Source organism: Anas platyrhynchos, chromosome 1 (assembly GCF_047663525.1).
Source record: "Anas platyrhynchos isolate ZD024472 breed Pekin duck chromosome 1, IASCAAS_PekinDuck_T2T, whole genome shotgun sequence".
NCBI classification, from domain to species: domain Eukaryota; kingdom Metazoa; phylum Chordata; class Aves; order Anseriformes; family Anatidae; genus Anas; species Anas platyrhynchos.
Window position 1 is genome coordinate 100559826 of NC_092587.1, and position 22418 is coordinate 100582243.

The 22418-nt window shown below is 37.7% G+C and overlaps 1 protein-coding gene across 1 annotated transcript in view; it reads left to right on the plus strand.

Annotated features, from left to right (window-relative positions):
* The window catches only part of LOC106019573 (inositol 1,4,5-trisphosphate receptor-interacting protein-like 1), a 171388-nt gene that overhangs the window by 135666 nt on the left and 13304 nt on the right, over positions 1–22418 (plus strand). The window contains exons 1-3 of the mRNA XM_072025752.1: positions 15621–17428; positions 18427–18665; positions 20161–20283. Of these exons, the coding sequence (XP_071881853.1) occupies positions 16392–16994 (603 nt within the window). The 5' untranslated portion in view covers positions 15621–16391 and the 3' untranslated portion in view covers positions 16995–17428; positions 18427–18665; positions 20161–20283. Of the gene's footprint in view, positions 17429–18426; positions 18666–20160; positions 20284–22418 lie in introns of the transcript that reaches the window.

Genomic DNA, 22418 nt, shown 5'->3' on the forward strand with positions numbered 1-22418 from the left:
ACATAGCGGCCACCTGGTACTCTAATGAGATTGAAAGCAATTAAAAATAATTACCACCACAAACTCATTAAAATTCTGTAGGTTTACTTAACTCTGGCCCTTCATAATTACTGCAGAACATTTTAGTGTACCTCAAAAATCACAGTGAAACTCAACTATCATATTTTAAATCAGGAACTGAGAGAGAAAAGGAATCATGAAGGTTGATTTCAAGGAAGAAAAGGTACTTATTAAATACAAAACATTTTGATAAGGTATTGAGGAGGTTAGCATTTACATCTTATTGCATATTAGGGGTTTCATCATCTAAGCACATTTGAAAGTCTTTCTGGACATTGTTTCCAGGTTAAAATTTTTTGATATGCATGTACACATACACATTTTTTGGTCTTAATGCTTTCAAAAGTAAAACTATCATGAAGTTTTTAAGTTTTAAAGGGAAGATAACTTAACAGGCAAGATAATGAAAACTTAATAAAGGTATAACTTTCAATGCAATGATTTCCATATTATTGTTTACTAGCAGTGTCATGGGAGAACTCACAACTTTTTGTGGCATCTTGTGGAAGGCCCTTGATTTCAGTGACTGTAAGAAAATAATTGTTTTTCCAGGTAGGATTCTGCTCTAAATGGCTAACCAGTAAGTGATGCCACTTACATGGCAGGGACTTTTAGAGACTGATACATCTCTTTTTGGGGATCAGCCTAATGCCCTTTTGCAAATGATGCATTGGTGAGTTCATGAGGCTGTTATAGATAGCACTATGTAAGATGGCACTAGATAAGAACCTTTTATCTTAGCCCATAAAAACATTACTGGATCCCACTTCTATCTGCCAAAGTCAATTGCATACTCTGTGTTAAGTTCACTGACTAAACAAAATGGTTCTTTCTGATCTGAAAAAGATCTCCAAACATTGAGTAATGAGTGTCTTTAACTAGATCTCAGAAATATGGCGATGAAGTGAGTTATTTATTTTGATATTTCTGCATTCTTTTTCTAAACATTTTAGCCAAACAGGAAATAAAGAGAGCACAGCATGCATATACCATACCCTGCATATAATGTGAGCCAGAAGTCAGAATCTTATAAAGAGTACAAACCTTGGAATACTTGCACAGTCACAATTGGCAAACAAGTGACTTATGAAAACTTTGAAAAAGAAACAAATTACCTAAACATTTTGGTGCTGTACATTAATCTGAAGTTCTGTGGTATCTTCTCGGAGGCACCTGACTCCTGAGATCCCGAGTGTCTGATACGATAAGGAATATTTGTGCAAAGGAGGCAAATTACAAACAATATAGACAGATTGAAAGGGCAGGAGTGGGAGTTTTGCCAACTTTAAAGAGTACGGAGGCTGGCCTCCAGGTGGAACTTTACTGCAGTCTAGGTGCAGACTTCCTGCATCCCCCTACACGGGACATTGATTTTCTGGCCTTCAGTTTTCTAAAGATATAATGTAGTAATGACCAACTGAAATGTGAGATAAACCGATAAAGCTGCAGGTATAGTTCACACAATTCATCCTCTGTTATAGTAGAGTTATACTACCATAAAGCTGCTGGAGGAATAACTGTAACCGAGGCAGTTATGACTGGGCTGTTTGCAGGGTTCTATACAAGAATTATTTTATTTTTTTCTAGTCATATATTACTATTCAATGTTATTTGACAAATACTGTACCATATTATGAAGAAATGCTGTTATCTTAAACCAGAAGTTTAATAAGACAATATTCAATGCCAGATATTTTCAGATTTTAATTCCTCACAGTCTTAGCTATAATCTTCTTTTACATCTTCATTCTCTTTCAAAATAAATGGATCAATGCATGTGCCAGAGGACTGATAATTTTTCCTAAAGGCTATAATCTATTTTTTTCCATTTCACAGTACAGTTATTAACGATGGCAATATATTTTTTATTTTCCTTTTCTTAGAAATGTGTTAGTCTCCATATTAGCAGAGACAAGTCGTCATACTGCAAAATCATGCTGTCATTTGTCATTACAGAGGACAATAGTAGCATGTTATAACAACTGTGTGTTTTGCTGTTGGCTTATAGGTATCAGGTATATAATCACACGCTATGTTGTGGCAGCCAGGAAGACAATACAATGCATTTCATTGTTGCATGAGAATTTACAGCAATATGTATAAATTCAGAGAGTGAAATACTACCTTCTGTGGCCTTTTGTATTTATATTCAAAATGGTGCAGTTGCTGTGAGAGAGGACAATAACAAGAGCTGAACACAATTTCTGAGGTCTAATGAATTAGATTTTTTCTTGTCTCTCTTGAAAATACTACATTCAGCAGTTTCAGCAATGGCAAGCTCATCTAATTAAATTAAGTGCCTTAGCCATCAGTGCCAACAACACTTCATAAGGCTTATGTACTAAAGTTTTCTGCTATTGCTAATCTGGCACGTGTCCCACACAATTTAGAGAATGACTATAAGATGCTATAAATACTTGAGTCACCAAAGGTAGACAGCAGGTTTCTGCATTGTGGTGAGGAAAGATGAAAAATGTGAAGAGTTTTCTAGATTCGTACCTAGAATATTTTTCATCCAAGAGCATTTTTCAGTTAATATACGGTCACATTTCATTGCTTTTGTTCATTTTAAGATATAGTCACATTGACTTAAGTGGTGTTTATCTTGGTATAAAGTGCTCCTTCCTGTCACTGCAAAGTGAGGAATCCATCCATCAGTGCATTGAAATGGTCCATGTTATTTTTCTACCCCTCCCCCCAAAAAGGGCAGCCTTACACAAACTGCTTGTTGACAGTGATCCTTAGTCTGTGGTGTCTCTTAAAATATTCCCCAAATTGTTTGCACATGGATGACTGATTATTGGCATGACAAAAGAGTGTTTAAGTCTGGGCTATTTCTGGAAGCAATGCAACATAAGGGTCCATAGAGAAGAATAGTTGGTAGCAAGGAGCTGACTTTCACATCATATAGGTTTCAAGGTCAGAGAAGTCATCTGGACCAGACTAGTATCTGAACTGAAAGTCACTTGGCATGCAAAGCCCACCTTTAATATCATTCCAAAAAAAAATCCTTTCACCCTTTCCTGTTATTTCCCACTGTGAGAATCAAAGAGTGGCTGGTGAGGATGACTGGAAGTTTTGTTTGAAAAGTGGACTTTCGATAATAACTAGCATGCTAATGTGGAGATACCCACTGTGGACCACATTTCAGTGCCTGGGAATGCCCCCTGGAATTTTTTGAGGCAAATATTGTTTTTGTGTCACTGCAGTTGTGCAGGAGCCTATCTAGGATGCTGTGTAATTAATTAGATCCAGTGCTGCATTTCTTTTGTTTGTGCCTTAGCTTGGCTACTTGTTACTATTCTAACAGACTGCTTGGAGTCAAAACACCAGCTGTAAGGGAGCAAAAGAAAGAAAAGAAGTGAGTATCTTGCAGAGAGATCTGTAGAGGGAATGCTAATGTTTTTACAGAAACAAGGGTGAACTAGTCATTGCAAAACACTGACATGGTGTTCCTAACAAGGTTATTTCCTCAAGACTAGTGTTAACATCAGATAGATGAATGTTAGACTGTTGGGAAAAAAAAAATATGGGGGGGGGGGGCAGGGGGAAGGCTATTTAGAACAACAGAAAGTTTGTGAGTAAGCAAAAACTCTTTGGAAAGAGAAACTTTGGAAGGAGTCTCTCAACACCAGCACTACAGAATTAAGTCTGTGCAAATTGTGGCTGAGAAAAGTGGACTTGAACAGAGTTTGAGAAGTAGTGACTGGCAGATCGAACTTTCCCTTGGCCTTGGAAAGCAGAAATTGTCACATTGTCACTTCAGGAAGGAGCTGTTTTAGTTTAAGTAGCAGCTAGCAAAGATACCTAGAGGGTGATAGAGGGTGATAGCTTGCAAATATCAACTGAAAATTAGCTTGTCATATTAACACAGTTGGAAAGGATGATGCCACCCAGGATCCGATTAAAGCATCACTTATGTACCAAGAGAGAACTTGTCATACCTTGGTATATCCATTGGGGAATACATGTAGATATAAAATACTGTTTGCTTTATGGATGTGTTCAAGGGTAAGAAAAAAATAGAAACAAGTGATAAAAATTAACAAACAATTTTTATTTTTTTTTTTTAAATCTGAAAGGAATAGTTATTGCATAACCAACATTTAGAATTTATGAAACAGTGAATGGCTTAATTAGCTTAGAATTAAAAAGATTACAGTGGTTATCCCACTCATAACAACTATTGTAAGCAAAGAAATGAGAACTTATATTTGACAAATTCATACTGTAGCTGGCACATCACAGTAGTTTCAGGAAAGGAAACAGCAATTTCTCTAGCAGAGACACAAGGCCAGCTGATGTCTATAAAGTTGTGCCAATCTATGCCACACGGAAGTGATGAATTCTAGTTCTGCTTTAAGCAAAATCCCATATCAGTTCTGAATATTGCAAGATAAAAACGCAAAAAAATCCCCATACAAAGCAGTTATAGATGTTTCATGGATGGCTGGGACCATCTCACATACAAGGTGAAAATAATTAAGATTTTAATTTGTGTAACTTTAGATTATCCCTTAAAACTGAGTTGGACTTTGCTTCTACAGATCATGAAATTTTCTAGAATCATATCAAGTACCTCTCCATTAAGAATGATACCTGCTTTGTGGGCTTTTGAGCCATTTTATGCCACTTAATAGGAAATACGGAGAGCTATAACCTCAAGCCTAATAATGTCACTTTGCACTGCTGGAGAAGGATAACTTCAGTTTAGTATTTAATCAGAAAACAAATTCACCTCTAATAAGAAGCCCGATGGGGGAAATGAGCAGATTGACCCCTCACTGAGTTTTGTGAGATTTTACGGCTGTGGTCCTTCTCCTGAACCCAACATTCAAAACTCTACTAGAAAAAAAAAGACAAAAACAAACAAACAAACCAAAACAAAACCACCAAAAACGGTATGTAACACAGTAAAAATAGGTGGGAATAAAGGAATAAAGTCTGTCTTCTGTGCTGTGAATAAGCTGTGCTAAATACCAAATCCAGGCATCAAGAAACAAGATGGAGAAGGTCTTCTTTGTATTACCCTGTTTTATTATTAATTGAAAAAAAAAAAGGAAATCAAAATTAAGTAGGTCTAAGGCAACACCGCGTGTTCAGTATTAAAAGGAGAAATATCAGAGACATGCCAGTTTGGCTTTAAGTTTCATTTTACTTTAAAAAAACATACACAGATAAGTTATTTGTTTCATAAACAGACAGATGCTACTTGTTAAATCTAGGAATAGCCCAGCGAGCCCCATATAAAAGCATCCATTTGTCTGTTTAGTGAACCGAAGTATTTGTTCTCCCATAACTCAGAATACACAAGTGTGAGCACTCACAGCAAAGAACTGTTAATTGGCTTCAATTTCACCATACAAGGTTACTAGGCGTTTGGGGGAAATTGCATGATTTGTTTACTTGGTTAGTCTCACCTACTTAATTTAATAGAGCTAAGCCAGAGGGTAACATTTTACAATAGCAATATTGAGAAAGGTCAATTGTCTTACTTTAGAACTGTTCAAATTTCCATAAAGATATTTTTTAAACAGTGATTATCTAAGAAAGGATTTAAGTATAGATTTCTAGATATTGGATCATGCTTAAAGTTAATAAAACTTGATGCTCAAAAATAAAAAGAGAGTAATGTTATTAAAATGAAAAGGAGGGAAAATCTGCTTTTTCACAGTCATATTTCCAATATTTATTGAGAATGTTAAAATGTAATAATCACTTTTTTCTCTCTCCAAAAATGCAAATTTTTCTCCAAAAAGGGAAAAATATAGTCATGCTATAATTACACAGGAAAAAAATACAAGCATGCAATTTCAAATAAAGATACTTATTTTAAATATTTTTGTTTCTTTTTGTGGTTAGTTCTAGTATTTATTTATTCTTAGGCTGGATGCCCTAGAATGTAAATCTTTGCTGTGGAAAAGCTACACAAAAGCTGCAATGCTGTTAGAGCAGAAGTTGTGTTCCTTGTGTGTTCTTTATCTGCTGGTTTACCTTGTTGAATAACTCAGTTATTCTTTTGGGCTTCAGGCTTTCTAACCTGGTCATGGAAAATTATGAATTCACAGCATGTAGCCAACTTCAATAAAGAAGCCCACAGATATTGAGACTCCAGTGGAATATAAAGGTTAGAAAAGAAAATAAGTCTATCATCCTTTCATTTGTTTTCATGAGCGGAGGGAGCTAAGCTCTTTCACCATTCTCCTTGTTCTTCTGTTTACCAAGAAAGCATGCCCATGTGCCAAGTAACTGGCAGGGAGCAGAGCTCAAAGTTGCTCAAGAAGCAATACAAAAGTATGGTAGATTTTGACAAGTCTACATAAAGCCTCCTGATGGTAAATCTCTCCTAAAAAAATATATATTTTTTTTTTTTAGTAAAAAAATTGCTGTTATAGCTTTGAAATATGCTATTGAAGGCTATTGTGCTCTCAAATGCATGGATCTAGAGGTCAAACGCTAAGAGTTTTAGAGAAATCTGGGAGAGTGTGAAGTATGAGAGGTGTGTGTGAAGTATGAGAGGATGAAGTATAGGAGTATGAAGGTATGCTGTAAAGTGTCAGACTACTTTTGCAGAAAATGGTCACTGAATTTTTACTTTCTGAAAGTAGATTACAACCACACTTTGAGAAAGCATATCGGTAACGGTTTTGGATAATCATCCAAAATTTACTTCAAATAGTCAAATAAGGAAACTTTAAAAAAATTTCTAAATTGATACATATTTTTTCCCTTACTTTCCCTTTATTTATGAATGGAATGGACTTGTGTTTGGTATCAGCTTAGCTTCTGCATCCCCTTAATTCCAAAGGACTTCAAAATTTCATATTTAAATTTACCCAGGCTCTTCTTCCTGCCTCACTTGATAGGATCTGGCACTAAATTGTAAAGGGTTTATTAATTTTATTGCATAATATGAAAACATGCAACATTAGAACTTCTCTGCCTGAGACATCAAACAAACACATTACTGCAGGGTAAGAAGTTACTGTGTGCTGGCAAGTCCACAATAAATATCTATTTGAGTGCTCTTAGCCTGTGGCAAATGCAACTTAATTTAAGTTAGCATGAAAGAAGGCTAAGCAAACTCAATTTATTTTGCATTTGCCATGGGCTAAAAGAATTCACAGCGGACGGTTACTGTAGATCAGTTGCTGAGTTTGTGAAAGTGATTCTTTTGTCTGTTAGGTTGGTGTGAAATCAGAGAACTATCAGAATAAAAATCTGTAATACTGGTATTGCATAATATCAGGATTCCAGTAATATATTAAGTCATCCATCCTCAGTAAACCTAGGGTGAAATACTAGACCAAATGAATTTGATACGAAGGAAAAGAGATTTGGAGAGGCATTGTTTGGGGTGGACATTGTTCATTTTTTAAACTGCAGTCAATATTTTCCTGACTAACTCGTATATTGCCAAGCAAACATAAGAAAAAAACAAAACAAAACAAAACAAAAACAACCACAAAGACTGTACTTTTGTCTTTTCAAGTAAAATTTTAGACTTGTAAGTATAATGAATGGTACTGCATAAAACACCAACTCTTTTTGCCTGGGTGTCAGTGCAATTGTACCAGTGACGTCAATGTGAGCAGAGGTATGTTCCTTCTCGCTGTCTGTTCCTTGTCTCCTCTCAGTTTTACTCAGCTGTGCACAGCCATTCAAATCTGTGCTTGAAATTGTAGGATTCTGGAGTGTGATAATAGGGTAGTTTTTGCTTTTCTTGCTCACATGTGAACATAAAGTACATTTCCTAACAGAGAACTTACTTTAGAGAATATTCTATGGAAAATTTCTACAATGTGAGGCTTTGCCACTTCATATGGGGCAAAAGTAAAATAAGGAAAAAAAAATAGAGATAAAGGCGGATTTCTGGCTTTATCAAAGCAAATGGCTAATTATTAAGGCTTTCAAGAGGGAAAGAATGTCTCCCTCAATTTTCAGATATAGATTTTTTTTTTCCCCAAAGGAGAAAAAAGGCATTTTCCAGTGCAAACATAGTGCAGAAGTCACTGCAGAAAGTTTGACAACTGGTGCCATTAGAAGATGTCAGACTGCGAGTTCATAATGGTGCTTTTCAGTCTTAACAACTACTAATCAATACATTTGTTACAGACTTTCTGAGCGGCACATTATATAAGTGAGGGGTAGCATGACTTGGGCCACATAACATGTCATGTTTGAAAATCAGAGCTGTGACATGTTTCTTTGCTGACTGCCACATGATTCTGCAGCCCATTCTGCTTTCCTTTGGCATGGGCTACAAGAACTACCAATTTCTATTGGCCCTGACGAGGGTATATCATGACACTGAAAGATCTGCATTTATATGGTGGAAAGAGTTTTACTCTGTTCAGTTTTCAAGCCAATCAAACCTGAGCCTTTTCTGGTCTGGGAGGCAACAGCATCATTAATCCAAAGTTATGAGACATAGTAGAGTGCACAGGATATTACCTGAGACTCAGTTTTGTACAGCAGAGCTGACCAGAAAATAGAAAGAAATACATGCAGTTCTTGAGTATAGGCAGATGAAAGCCATTGGGGCAGCTGCCTTCAAGACTATTATGGGTACACTGTGATGATGTGAGAGGTGTCTGAAATTATGGCCAGCATAGGCAATGTCTCCTTGTTAGCCTGAAATGAGACTTGTTTTGCCTTCTCCTACAGCCTCTTATCTGCAGACTTGTGAGCACTGAGTGCTGGAGCCTGGCTGAAGACTCTTCAGTCACCTGAGACTCCTGGGTCGAGGCTGGAAGCCTCTGTAGAAGAGGAGAATATGGAGGTGGATCAGTTCGATATTTTCATTTAAACGGGTCTATTATTCCTAGAGAAATAATGTACTGTGTATATGTCAGCTTTACTCTAGGCTTAACAGAGAAAATACAAACATGATTTGAATGAAGGAGAAGAATAAGTGGTTACAATTATATATATATTTTTTTTTAATTTAAAAAAAAAGGTAGAAAAATTGATGAGATGCAGTCCCCAGGGGGGTCTGATTTCCTTATCTATTTCTGAGAATTAACTTGGGTGCAGTCTTGGTTGAATACTTGGAAGAAAGACTGAATTATCAGTACCTTGGACATTGGAGGTTACTAATGAGGCAAGAATGCACCCTCTGGGAACTTGTCTCTTACATTTTATCCAGAAGGTGAAAGCAAGAAAATGTGTGGGAAGGACTCATTACCTTCCTTTTAACTTACAAGTCCCCATACTTAAATTTTAATCCTTTTTTGTTTGTTTGTTTTTGGTGTGTGTGAAATTGCTAATAGGCCCTTTCCAAACCTGTCAGATCACTCTGCTTTGCTACTGAAGGTTCTTTGGGATGTTGCTTTTCTACTTAGTTTCTTACCAAGGCTGGATTTCAACTATAACTGCCTTCATAGATGTCAAAAGCTACACTACCTAAATCTGGCTTTGCAACCTGTAACAAATCCCATACCAGAAATGGGGTCTATTATGCTACACTTCCAATAATCTTTCAATTTGTTGTATATTCATAGAGTCTATATGTAACTCAATAGAGATTTCAGGGAACAGGACACTGGCTAAACTCTCATTGTGCAAATGTATCTGATACTTCCACGCAGAGAAAATTTTCAAATTAACTGATAACAGAACAGATACTCGAAAGCTTTAGATGTCAGCCTGTGCTGTGTACATATTGCACGTAGAGCGTTAGAAACCAAAGATTTTAAATTCTAAGAACAAAAAGCTAACAAGAATTATGAGAGAGGTTAAGAAAATGAATGATGACTCTCATCTTCTGAAAAGCTGATAGGCAACTTAACTGCTGGGGTGCTTTAAGCTAATGTGTGTAAATTATGTTTGAATCAAAATAGTTCAGCTTCTGCCAGCTCAGAGAGTGGACAAAGCTGCTTCAGCCATCTGGATCTAAGCCTTGGAACTAGAGCAAGCTGTTAATCACTTTGCCTTTCTGTTTCCTTATTTGTAGAAGGATAGCAATACTTGCATTAAAAAAAAAAATAATAAAAAAATGAATATTTACTATGAAAGAGCAAAATATTCATTGCAAAAGATTTTCCTATCCAAGAAAGAGAAGCTAACTGCTAGACTGTTGAGTAGTATTAATTTGTTCTTTTTTTGCAGCTATTAAGTTCATCGTTCACTGTGTGACAGCTTCAGTGGGTTGTAGAGGGTTGCATTGGAACACTCATAAATGAGTGTTTAGGGTACTTTCCTGTAAAAAAAGATTTTCCTGAAGCAATAACAACTAAGATGCTTTACGTATCAAAGTGAGCAGATAAGCTATTTGTCATTTGAAATGAAGAACTGGTTGGGAACATAATACTGTGGCTGGGTTGAGGGGTTAGACATGGAGGGAAGTGCCTTGCTTCAATTAAATCAGAAGTTAAGGAAAAAAGGGGAAAAAAAGTTAAGTAACCTTCCCTGTTTAAAATTTTCTGTAAGAAACCAGAAGGCTGGTTTCACTTTTTGTAGGTTGCTTTTTGCAAATTCCTCCTTATATGCCTAAGTAATTTCAAGTAGCGTTTAAGAGGCTCTGAATTGAAGTTTAGGCATACAGTTTGAAGTAAACTTTTAAGACAGTCAAACTACTGGTTAGTCACGATGATCAAGTTCTGTTGTGTCTCCAAAATGGGAGAATGTCTAATAATTCTATGTATTCACCTATATTTCTTCTGATAGCTTGGTAAAAGCTACTGACAAAGTCTGGATACCAAAAGAGATGATAATCAAACATGATCTTGTATGATTATTGCGGTGTGCCTGATTAGGCCAAATAGATAAAATGCAGCTTCTGGCCTCTAACAACAACCCTGGCTGGCTGGAGGAGCAAAAAACCTGATGCTGCCCTAGAAAGGAAAAACGGAAATTTCGGAGTAAATGAGAAAGAACACAATAATCCATGCTGCAGAGAAATCTGGATTCTATGAAAAAAAAAAAAAAAAGGCAAAAGTGATGATAAACTTCATGATTCAGGAAGATTTTATATAAGTATGACTGATAAAAGTTAGTGACCTCTAGTAGTAGGCAGTAGAAGTCACTTGTATGCTTGTATGCTAAATAAGCTACCCCTTTATGCTAAATAAGCTGCTAAAGAGCAAAATCTCTGCTTTGCATAAATGAGAGGGAAAAGGCAGTTGGACCTGAAATGATCAACTGGAACACAAAAAGAAAAGATGGTTTTCATAACCCTTTCTCATCACAGGTTAGAGGGTTTTTAGTTCATAACAGGATATAGATTGTACTTAACTCACCTTTCTGTGAGTGACAGTATAGCAATTACTTAAAACTTTTTTTTTTTTTTTTTTTTTTTTTTTTTTTTTGGGTTGGCGCAGGGGGAGGAAGTGGTAGACAGATACAATTTCAGCCTTTTCCCCATTCCTTTACATTTTTCATGTTCATCTTGTTGGATTCACACGTTATCACTTCCTGGAACAACCATGGAACTAAAAGCAAAGTTCATTCATGTATGCATGTTTTCATATATGTGTTATTTCAGCAGTAAACAGGCAATTTTTCACTCATTTTCTGAAGATGCTCTACCCATGGCAAATTGATGCATCTCTTCTGATTAGCATAATTTTATCCAGTGACCCATATCAAAGTCAAAGTGGAGTTCTAAAATTCTGTGTTAATATAATTTTTATCCAGCTAGTGCCTAGAGAGAAAATGGGGAGGGGAGGAGAGAGGGAAAGGGCAGGCTGTTTCTTGGTGCAGGATCCATGCAGAAGTTTCATGCGTTACTGTCACTACTCAGTCAGAAGAGCTCAGTACGTTTTTACTTCTGGATCTTGTTCTAAACTTTTCCCTGAAGTGCTTCCTGAACTTTGTCCCTAACAAATAAGACAGGCAACTCTGTTTTATATTTCAATTCAAGGAAGCACCTCATTATGTTGTTACTGTTAATAACAATTATTATTATTATCTTTCCTCATAGAACAAGGACAATATTTGATTGTATTACACAGGTACTGTAAAAGTACAGATTTCAAAATCTACCAATTGAATAGCTAGATACACCAACAACAAAAATAGGAAATGCAGCCAAAGAAGTTGAAAATAAAATGTATTTATCTATTTATTTTCTAAATGAATAAAATGTTCCTTTCTTCTGAATGAGCATTGTTAGCCTGTTTTCTAATACTGTTTAGGCCATGCCCAACCTGGCTGATCTGTTAACACCCCATTTGTTACAAAAGGAAAACAGCCAAAGTTCCCCATATATCACCAGTCTGAACAGCAGGGATTCAGCTTTGAGGACAAGGATTGGACTATATTTTCTGATATCAAATGCAGCCTCTGAGAATACAGTTTTAAACCTCATAGTAAATAAGAATATGAATTTTGACAATCCTTCCTTCAGAGTGAGTGAATTAAAATTTAATTTTACTTGTCTTTCACATGTAAATTTTCACATTAATTCAGCTTATTTTTTAACCATACAATAAGCAGAGTTGTATAAAAATATATTTGAGTAGCTAATATAATTGCAAATTAATTAAAGATCATGCCAATAACTAAGAGATATAGTTGAAATAAACTGCCTAGAGTATTAAGTACTTACTGGATAGGTATTTACATGAAACTGCATTAAAATGGTATATTACACAGTATTGCTGAGAAAACCTCTTCCTCAAAAAGGTTTTAAGTCATACTCACATATCTTTATATTACTATAAGTTACTGGAATCAGAAATTAGACATAACTGTTATCCTGATGCTAATCTAATGTAGTTATAGCATATAAATGTTGTTTACATATTTTTAAATATATGGAAAACAATGCTTCTCCAGTCTGAGAATGCTATGATCAAGGAGTCAGAACCCTTGCTTTCTTTAAAAGAGGAGGCAACGTTTGCATTCAATTCACGACATTTTTAGCACAGAAGAAAAAACTGCATTACTATGAGTAAATACATGATAGCCAGAAGAACAACCAGGTTACAAAATGAGTAGATGTATATCTTAGATTCATAGAATGGTTTGCGTTGGAAGGGACCTTAAAGATCATCTAGTTCCAACCCCCTGCCATGGGCAGGGACATACATCTCCCACTAGGTCAGGTGGCATCTCTGCCCAAGTGGAAATATATGTGAAAGTTACATAGCAATAGTGTTAATTTGAGAGGCATTTTTCAAATGTATATGTAATATGAATTCTATATGTCTGCATTTAGACTTTTCACACATTCAAATGCTGTTTTGTGAAGAGAGTCTGTACTTGCATATATGAGCTGTAAAGACAGTTCTGTGAGTGTTATCAAACTTATTTGCTGGTGAACTTTGTGTTCCTTTACCTGATTAATCTACTGGGATGCATCAGTTTCTTTTGATAATCAAAGATAATTGAAATCTCTCATTCAATCACCTTCAGTCTTCCCAATGATTTAGGATTTTGCCCAGGACCTCAAGGGACACAGCTGGTAAATGGGAAAGAGATCTGCATGGATGTGGACAGGTTAAGGTGCTGGTATTGATGAGATAGGGAAGTGTGGAGATACAAGGTCTGGCAGGCAGCAGAGACAGGGTTGTCCTCATCATTGTTTCCCTGGACAGAGAGAGAACAGCTCCTGCCACATCAGGATCCACAATCATTGTTGAAGAAGCCCATTAAATCATTCCAGATGATGCCAGTGATTACAGATGTATCTTCAGCAATTTAAGAGTCCCACAACATTTAAGCTTGTCTTTGCAGATACAAAGCTTGTAGATACAATACCATATTAACACCAACAGACTTTCTCAGGGTTTCTCCACTTCAAAACTAGTGATTGCTGAGTGTTTAGACTTTCTTGGTTTTCAAAGCAGAATTCTTCCAGAGGCTTCCCCACTCGTCTCCGATGGACAGGTCTCCTGCAGATAGGAAGTGCTGGTGCATTTCTATGGTGGAAGGAAATTAACTTATTATGAAGGGTTTAGTGGCACAGATACAGATAGAAACATATTTTGGGTATCATTATGGACTATACACTAGTGGTCAAAGTGTAGAAAGCCATTGTTTTAGAAATAATACAGGAACAGGAATAAAAAGTATGTATTTCTTTTATTCATATTTTATTTTATTTTATTTTATTTTTTAGTCAGTGAAATATTAATGACTTAATGGTTCAGTTGTCTATCCCACTTAAAATGCTTCATGTCTTAACGTATTTGTGAGGCTTTTTTCCATTTACAACTAAACCAATTTTGAATGAAACACCTTTAGTACTACTATATATATATATATAGATGCACATTAATCAGTTTCTTACACTTCAGAAGTAGAAGCTAATTTTTAATGGATACACTTTTGAATTGGGACCTGACTGTTTAATTGAAGGTAGCTTTCAGTAACAATTTTTAATGTTGTGATTCTTTGTACTTAATAATGATAGAGTCAGATATGGCACCAAAATTTACAGGTGGCCGAGTAATTCATGAAACGTAAATGCAACGTTGAGATATGACATATATAAATGTGTATAGTGTTACTTTTGGACTCCAGTATCGAGAATAAAGACTCCATCTGCAAATGATTTTTATACCCCTGGGTTAGGCATGATTAAGAGATGATATGTATACTATACATCTTGCTACAGTCCTGCAGATATTATGCTCTTTAGTTGTAGTCTGCTAGAGTACTACCTCTGAAGAAGCAAAATTAATATTTAAATACTATAAATTAATAAGTATATGGACACTGTGAAGATAAGCATTCATAGATTTAAAGTATTTTCCTGGCCTCATCGATTCAATGTAGTTGAATAGCACAAATTCTTTTGATTCTGCTCAAACTGTATGGTGTCACACAGTCAGCAGGAAACAGATTTCATTTCACTCTTGGTGTATTTTCAAATATATTTTTCTAGAATCACTATGATTTTCTTAGCAATCTACTCAGCAGAAATTATTCTTGCTGATGCTGCATACCATTTTAATGGTTTATGAATTCATAATTCATTGAACTTAATCTGAAATGTATTTCCACAATTATTTATATTTATATTCATTATATTCATATTCTTTTTTTTTTTTTTTTTTTTTTTTTCCCCAGAACACAAACTGCTAGTCTTACCAACCTGATCTATACTTTCTCTCCTTTTCCTACTGCAATTGAATGGAAATCACTCACAGATACTTTGACTTTATATGTCACATTACTCGACATAAAAAAACTCATTTAAATCTATTTGAAACTGAAAAGTCAGCATGTGCTAGAGCCAAAAGATATCTATCTAAGATATCTATGTGTATAGAAACTCATAGAAACTTAGAGTGACTATCAGAGTGTAATCACTCAAATATTTACGTTGTTGTCTAGCTTTACTTCAGTGAATAGCTTTTTTACAGCAAGTAAGACTACGTGTATTAGGGAAACTGTTCCCTAGTATAGTGCTTGCAGAGTTTGGACATACTAATTCTTCTTATTATGCTAAGCTTCATTTCCCTTCAGCAGTAAATATGTGAACTGAAAATCCTTCTTTCTCAGGAAAATTAACAAATAAATAAATAATTCCCAATGAGTACTGCAGAATCCAATATATTTATTTAGGTAATAATATAAATTTTGTTTCTTCACAATTAGTTGTATATGGAAAAGCTGAGTGCAAGGACATAGTTACACCTTAGAGAAAAGCGCTGCTGATGTAGCTGTTTTGCAGGTCATTATTCCTGTATAAAGAAACATATTATGTGCTAGTATGAGAAAGGACTCTCAGGACCAAAATGGCACTTAAAATTTGGACCCTGATAGCTAACCTGCTTTAGCAAAGGTGGGGAGAGTTCTCCCACCTGTGAATTTAGCCCATACTTAATTGCCACTAGGAAAATAAAACCACTGTGTCTGAATCTGTTCTTCAGATTTGAGTTAGGGCAGTAACAGTGTTGGTAACACACAAATGTTTTTTTATTTCTGAGCAGTGCATGTAGCATGAAGAGTTTCTTTTTTTATCCGCTCTGACCCTCAGCGAGTAAGATGGGGGTTCACGAGAAACTGGGAGAGGAAATAGCTGGGACAGCTGACTTGAACTTACCGAATGGTCTTCCATGGTGTGTACCATTGTGATCAATCATAAAAGCTCAGGGAAAGAAGGAGCAAGGAGGGTGACCCTGGGAGCCCTGCTCTTCACTGCCTTGTAGCAGTGGCAGCTCTGGACCTTTATTGACCTCCTTGTCCTGCTCTTCGGGCTCTGCCGGTGGCTCAGGAAATGGAGACTTGGGCTAGGCAGCAGAAGCAAGCAGGGCAGCTACCCAAGGAAGAAGGAGAAGGAGAAGAAGAAGAATGGTGTAAAAGACGACAGGCACACCGATGACACCTGGGATCTGGGCAGGGTTTGGGCTGAAAGCACCCAGTGGCCAGTGCCATACATGGCCGACAAGTGCAAGGTGGTGGAGGAGCTGGTGGACAAGCTTCTTGGTGCCTGCCAAAGACTCTCCGGGGAAGCTCTCTTCAAGCCACGGCTGCAGCCGGCCATCGGTGTGGGCTGCTTCTCCGAAGACGGGAGTACCCGGCAGGACAACGTCCTCTACCGCCTGCTCGTGCCCCTGAGGCCTCCCCCCGGGCACGCCTTCCACCCGGAGCTGGGCGCCGAGGGGGAGACGCCAGCGAGGAAGCCCGGCCTGCGCGTGGAGCTGGAGTGCGCCTGCGCGAGGGAGCGGCTGGTGGGGGACATGCTGTGCTTCCTCCACCACCCCGAGGACGAGCTGAGGAGCAGACAGGAGCCCAGCCTGCTGCGCACCCTCTGCACCGGCTCCTACCTGGATGTGGAGGAAACCACTCGCTGGTTCCAGGCCTTGGTGAAAGCAGCCTGGGAGCTTCTGCCGCAGTCGCGCCACTGCCGCCTGACGGTGCTGCCCTCCCGCCGCTCCTGCAAGATCAGGCTGGCCAACGCCTCCCAGAGCACCCTCTCCATTGAGATCACGCTTGGGGTGCGGCTAGACGACTCGGACTCCTTCCTGAGCCTGGAGTAGCCGCGGCCAGCTTCACCAGCAGCACGGCGCCGCCAAAGAGCTGCGCTGTGGCAGAGATGCAGTCTGTCGGGCACACGGCCAGGCATGCCCGACCCCACAGCTTCCACCTCAACCATCTGCAGCCCCGCGCCCGTATGCTGGTGAGCAAAGGCTTTTCCCCCCACGCCCTGAGGACGGCTGTGATTCACCACCTGACAGCCACAGCCCTGGCAAGCCTGGCAAAGGAAAGATTGCCCCCTGCGCCTGGATGACCTCCTGCAGTGCCTCTGCTGCTGCAACGAGAGGGTACCTGAGGAGAGGGATGGTGTTGTGCCCTGCCTCGCAAACAGCTGGACTGCTCAACTTCTTCCAGGCAGTGAGCACCCAAACTGTTGGAGAGAGTCCATTCCCTCCAGAAGCTTCAACCTATGCACTGATGACAATAAATTACTTGGGTAAACAAATGCTCTGACTTTGTATGCGCAGCACTTTGTGGGGGAACATGGGCAGTGGGTGCTGAGTGCAGTTGCTGCCATAGAATTGGAAAGTGATTTCCAAAACACGGAACTGGCTGAGGTTGGAAGGCACCTCTGGAATTCACATGGTCCAACCCTCCCGCCCCCCCCTTCCCCCAGCTCAAGCAAGGCCACCTAGAGTAGGCTGCCAAAGACAATGCCCAAGACCTGTTAATTACAGACCTGTCAGTCTCACCTCAGTGCCAGGTCAAATTAGGGAGAAGAATATTCTGAGAGTTACTGAAAAATTCTTCAGAGACAACACACTTTTTGGTCATAGCCAACATAGGTTCACAAGGGGAAAGTGTTGTTGAACTCACTCAATTTCATTTTATGACAAGGTTACCCATCTAGCTGACAAAGGGAAGCCAGTTGATGTAATCTGTTTGGATTTCAGCATCGCTTTTGATACTGCTTCTCACAGCATCCATCCAGACAAAACATCCAGCATACAGCTAGACAAGTACATAGTATGATGGGCGAACAGCTGGCTGAAGCCCTGGCAAGCCTGGCGATGTTAAGATTGTCCTCTGCACTTGTATCGCCTTGTGTGGCACCTCTGCTGCTGTCTGGAGATGAAATGCCTTAACTGCTTCCTCTTGGGCAATGAGGAAGTTCTTGAGGAGGTAGGTGGTGTTGTCCCTATCCTCCCGAACAGGTGGCCTATTCAACCTCTTTCAGCGCCAAGTGCAGGAGCTGGCTTCCCACTCCAAGGAACTGTGAATTCCAGAGTGCTTCTTGTGCTGTCACTGGGCCCTACTGAAAAGAGCTTGGTTCTGTCTTCTTTTACATGTTTTTGTATACATTGACAAGCTCTCCTCTTGCCTCCTCCAGTCTGGACACTTTTAGCTCTCATTCTTGTCGTCTCATTGGAGAGAAGCTTCTGTCCCTAAATCCTTTTTTTTTTTTTTTTTTTTTTCTTCTTTGGCCTTTTACAGGACTCTCCAGAACGTCCATTTCTTTCTTGTGCTGGAGGGCCCAGGACTGAACACATCACTCCAAGTGTAGCCTCACCTGAGGCTGAGGAGAGGGGAAGGATCATCTCCCTTGGCCTGCTGGCAACACTTCTAATGCATCCCGACAATTCCCATTAGCCTTTTTTTGCAGAGCTACGTATAGAGCCCACACTTTTAACTTTATTAGTATAGTTAAGCCATCAAAACTATTATAATTTGGAGTAAGTATATACCAACCCGGTAAGTATTTTTAAAGATTGGAAGATGATATTATTATTATTATTATTATTATTTTACTTCTTTCAATCAAGTACAAGAGGTGTAAGGAGTTTATTTAGTTTTCATGTCTGTTTTTTCAGAAAATATTTTGTTTCTCAAGGATGAGAAAAGGCAAGCATAAAAACCTTCCTTTTCCCCTTTTCCTTTTTTTTTTTATGCCAGTTTAAAGGTACAGAACGAGGAATATTATTTTAAGGAAAAAAATAGAATTGTATTCCACATTAAACTTCTAGTAACTGATGAACAAAATTAACAGAAAATATAAGTTGTTTATGTCTTTTAGAATTTCAGAGATTTTTGATAAATTCTGTTGACCTTTGAGTGTCTGATTCTGTAAAGCTAATAATGGCTTAATTCTAGATTAATTCTGGTGAGTACAGGCTTAGGATAAATTTGTTTATTTTTTTTTTTTTACTGGAGAGTATAACTCTAATCGTTACTTTTTGCAATTTCAATTGCTCATTATTTTTTTTCTCAAACTAAAAGACAGAGCTCAAAATAAAATAAAGTTATGTTTTTCTGTGCCAGATGAATATGATAGATTATGATAAATGATTCTTCAGGAACTAAATTGTGGAAACTTGTTGAACCAATGAACTCTGCTAGGTATATACGTACTTTAATCAAGATGTAAAATCCAAGTCTTACTCAATTTCTTTTGATAAGAAACAAGAGGTTACTTACTTTGTGTATATGGCGGAAAGAGGAGAAATGAGTCTCCTGTATGGTGGGGAGAAGGAAACATCCCATGTTGCTGACCAGATTGACAGATGAATGAATGAACGTGGGACACACACATCACCATAACAATGAACTATTTCACAGTATTCTTTGTAGTCTCACTTAATTTATGCAAGGCACTGACAACTGAGTGACAAGCTTGCCCCTCAAATACTGGCAGGCATTTCAAAGAGCTAAACTGATGTCACAAAAGTGAACTGTGCAGTATAGTAATTTAGTCTACTTATTGTCTACCAGGTGAAGTGCTACCAAGGTCAATAGCCTATAGAGATATGGACTACTTAGCTGAACCTTTCTTTTATTTTATTTTTTTTTTCTGTGTGTGTGTGTGTGATTTTACCTTTTCATGTTTGACCTCTTATATTTCAGTGAAAAAAATATGAATTATATCTCTTGCAGAGTGAAACCCTTGCCTGACTAGTGAGTTATTGAGGCTTTTAAGTTCTAAATAAAATGTTCTGAAAATATTTATCTACAATGCAATTAGGCACCTGAATAATCCTAAATTTGGCCAAGCTGAGACAGTATTATTGAAGAATGTAAGGTTTAAAGTTTTGTAGATTGAGTTGTGGATTTAGGCCTGTAGTTAAAACAAACAAACAAACAAACAGGTCATATATTTGTTATACCGTATCTGACAAATGAATTACTTTGAAGATGTAATTGTTGAAGTAATAAAAATGATTACCATTTCAGGTTCCTAAAAAACACCAGACAGCCTTACTGTCCAGACTCTCCTGGGGTCTCCTCAGCCCTGCCTGTGCACACAGGACCCCGTTTCAGCTCATCCCAGAACTGTTGTCCCGTAGGAGACAACAAGTAAGTGCCCATAGGAGTGGCAGTCTGCTGCTGTGGCCCCATTTGCTCCTGTCTGGGGTCACCTCAACTCCTATTTGTCCCCCTTGTAAGGCAGGCTGCTTTGGCTGCTTCCTAAAAATAATTAGGCATCTTGAACAAGTGCTGTTATCTTCACTTACTAAACATTGGTAACAAATTGTTTAAAATGGTGAGAAAATTTTTAATATTAGTATAAAGAAAGGGAGGAAGAAATTTTTGTTTTGGAAAAGTTTAATCATTCTTTTTTGTTTTCTTTGATTACTAGGTTGTTATTTAGATTAGCAACTAATTCTGGCATACCTCATATTATGGTGTGACTGACCAGTAGACCCCTACAGTGGAAGAAGGCTCAGTGAAAATGGCCAATGTGCCCAAAAAAACTCAGGCAATAATGCAAGGTGTGAGTGACCAAAGCTGTTTCAAGGAAAGCTGACTTTGTATCAACATCTAGGGAACTAGATGGTGGCCTTTGCTTTAGATAAACAGTTATGTCATTTGAGTGGAGCAGCTAGTGGTGTAAAAGTTTCTTCCTGACTTCATTAAAAGGCTGTGAATATCTCCCTCAGTTAACCATGCAGTATGAAGGTAGTATACTTTGCTCAACCCAACATAGAGTATAAAAACTGGACAACTAGCAGAAGAATTATGAAGAGAGCAATGGGTTTGAGCTGTTTTCAACCCACGTATTCCTTCCTGGTGACTGGGAATAGCCGGTGTCATGATGGTGAGTATATTGTGGAGACCAATGATGAGGATGACATAGGTATTGTGATTTAACTGCATATCACAATCACTATATTTTGCTAAGTGTTACTCACACTTATTTTGTCATTTCAGTATATTTTCTATCACTCTGCTAATCAAAAATCCCACATAACATGACTTATATTTTCAAATAAATACCTTCCACATGTGGAATATCTGACAGAAGCTGGTCAAAGATTATTGGACTCTAGCAAACTGTTTACATGCAAATTTTCAACAATACAAGGAATCTATTCCTGGTTCACTGAAAGAAGAGACATGTAAATTGATTTGTTTATTAAATAAAAGGATTTACCGTGCAAAGTCCCATATTTAATCCTCTCATTTTCTGAAATCCACTGAGAATAACATTATTAGAATGGCATAGAAGATGTGTAACAGATCATTTTTGCAGGGATCATTTTTTATAAATAATATACAAAATATATATATATATACAGCTGAAAATTTTGGCAGTGACTTTGAGGCCTGCTAATTCAGTACATTTTTGCAGTTTAAAATTTTAAATTATCTTTGATAGAATGCTGTATTTAGATGTTAGGAAGAATTTCTTTACTGAAAGGGTTGTTAGGCACTGGAACGGGCTGCCCAGGGAAGTGGTGGAGTCACCATCCCTGGAAGTCTTCAAAAGACGTTTAGATGTAGAGATTAGGGATATGGTTTAGTGGGGACTGTTAGTGTTAGGTCAGAGGTTGGACTCGATGATCTTGAGGTCTCTTCCAACCTAGAGATTCTGTGATTCTGTGATTCTGTGATAAGTGAGTCATCCATACTCTATATAAACAGAGAGTGTATTCAATGGAGAAAAAGATGAAATAATTTGATTAAGATGTACCACTTTAGTTAGCAAAATGTCCCCAAGAACAGGGAAATAGGACGGTTTTCAAATCCCCTTCTGATTTACAGTCTGAGGGGGTCATTAATATATTAAAGAATGCCTTAAAAAGTGTCTCTAATACTGCTTGGTGTTTTTGTATTGTCAATGTCAGTGAATGTTGGCTATTTTTGTGTCTGTATTCTCTTACAGAATTAGTGAACAGAGGTTAACAGCTAGATGTACAACATACATCTATTTAAATATAGCTCATGCTCCTGACAGATCTGAATTCTTTTCTTTGCCAGTATGCTGTTTTGCAGCAACCAGCATGGAGTAATGTATGAATATTTCATCTTTGGACATTAAGATCCAAACACAATTAGTTAATAAACATAAATGAATACAATTAATATTTTATTCCATAAGCTATTGGCCATCTGGATGAGTGAGTGCTGAGGATCTGGATTTGCAATGCTGTCACATTTCAGGATTACAATGTTTTCAGTATTAGAGGCAATGCTTCGGCTGCAACAAT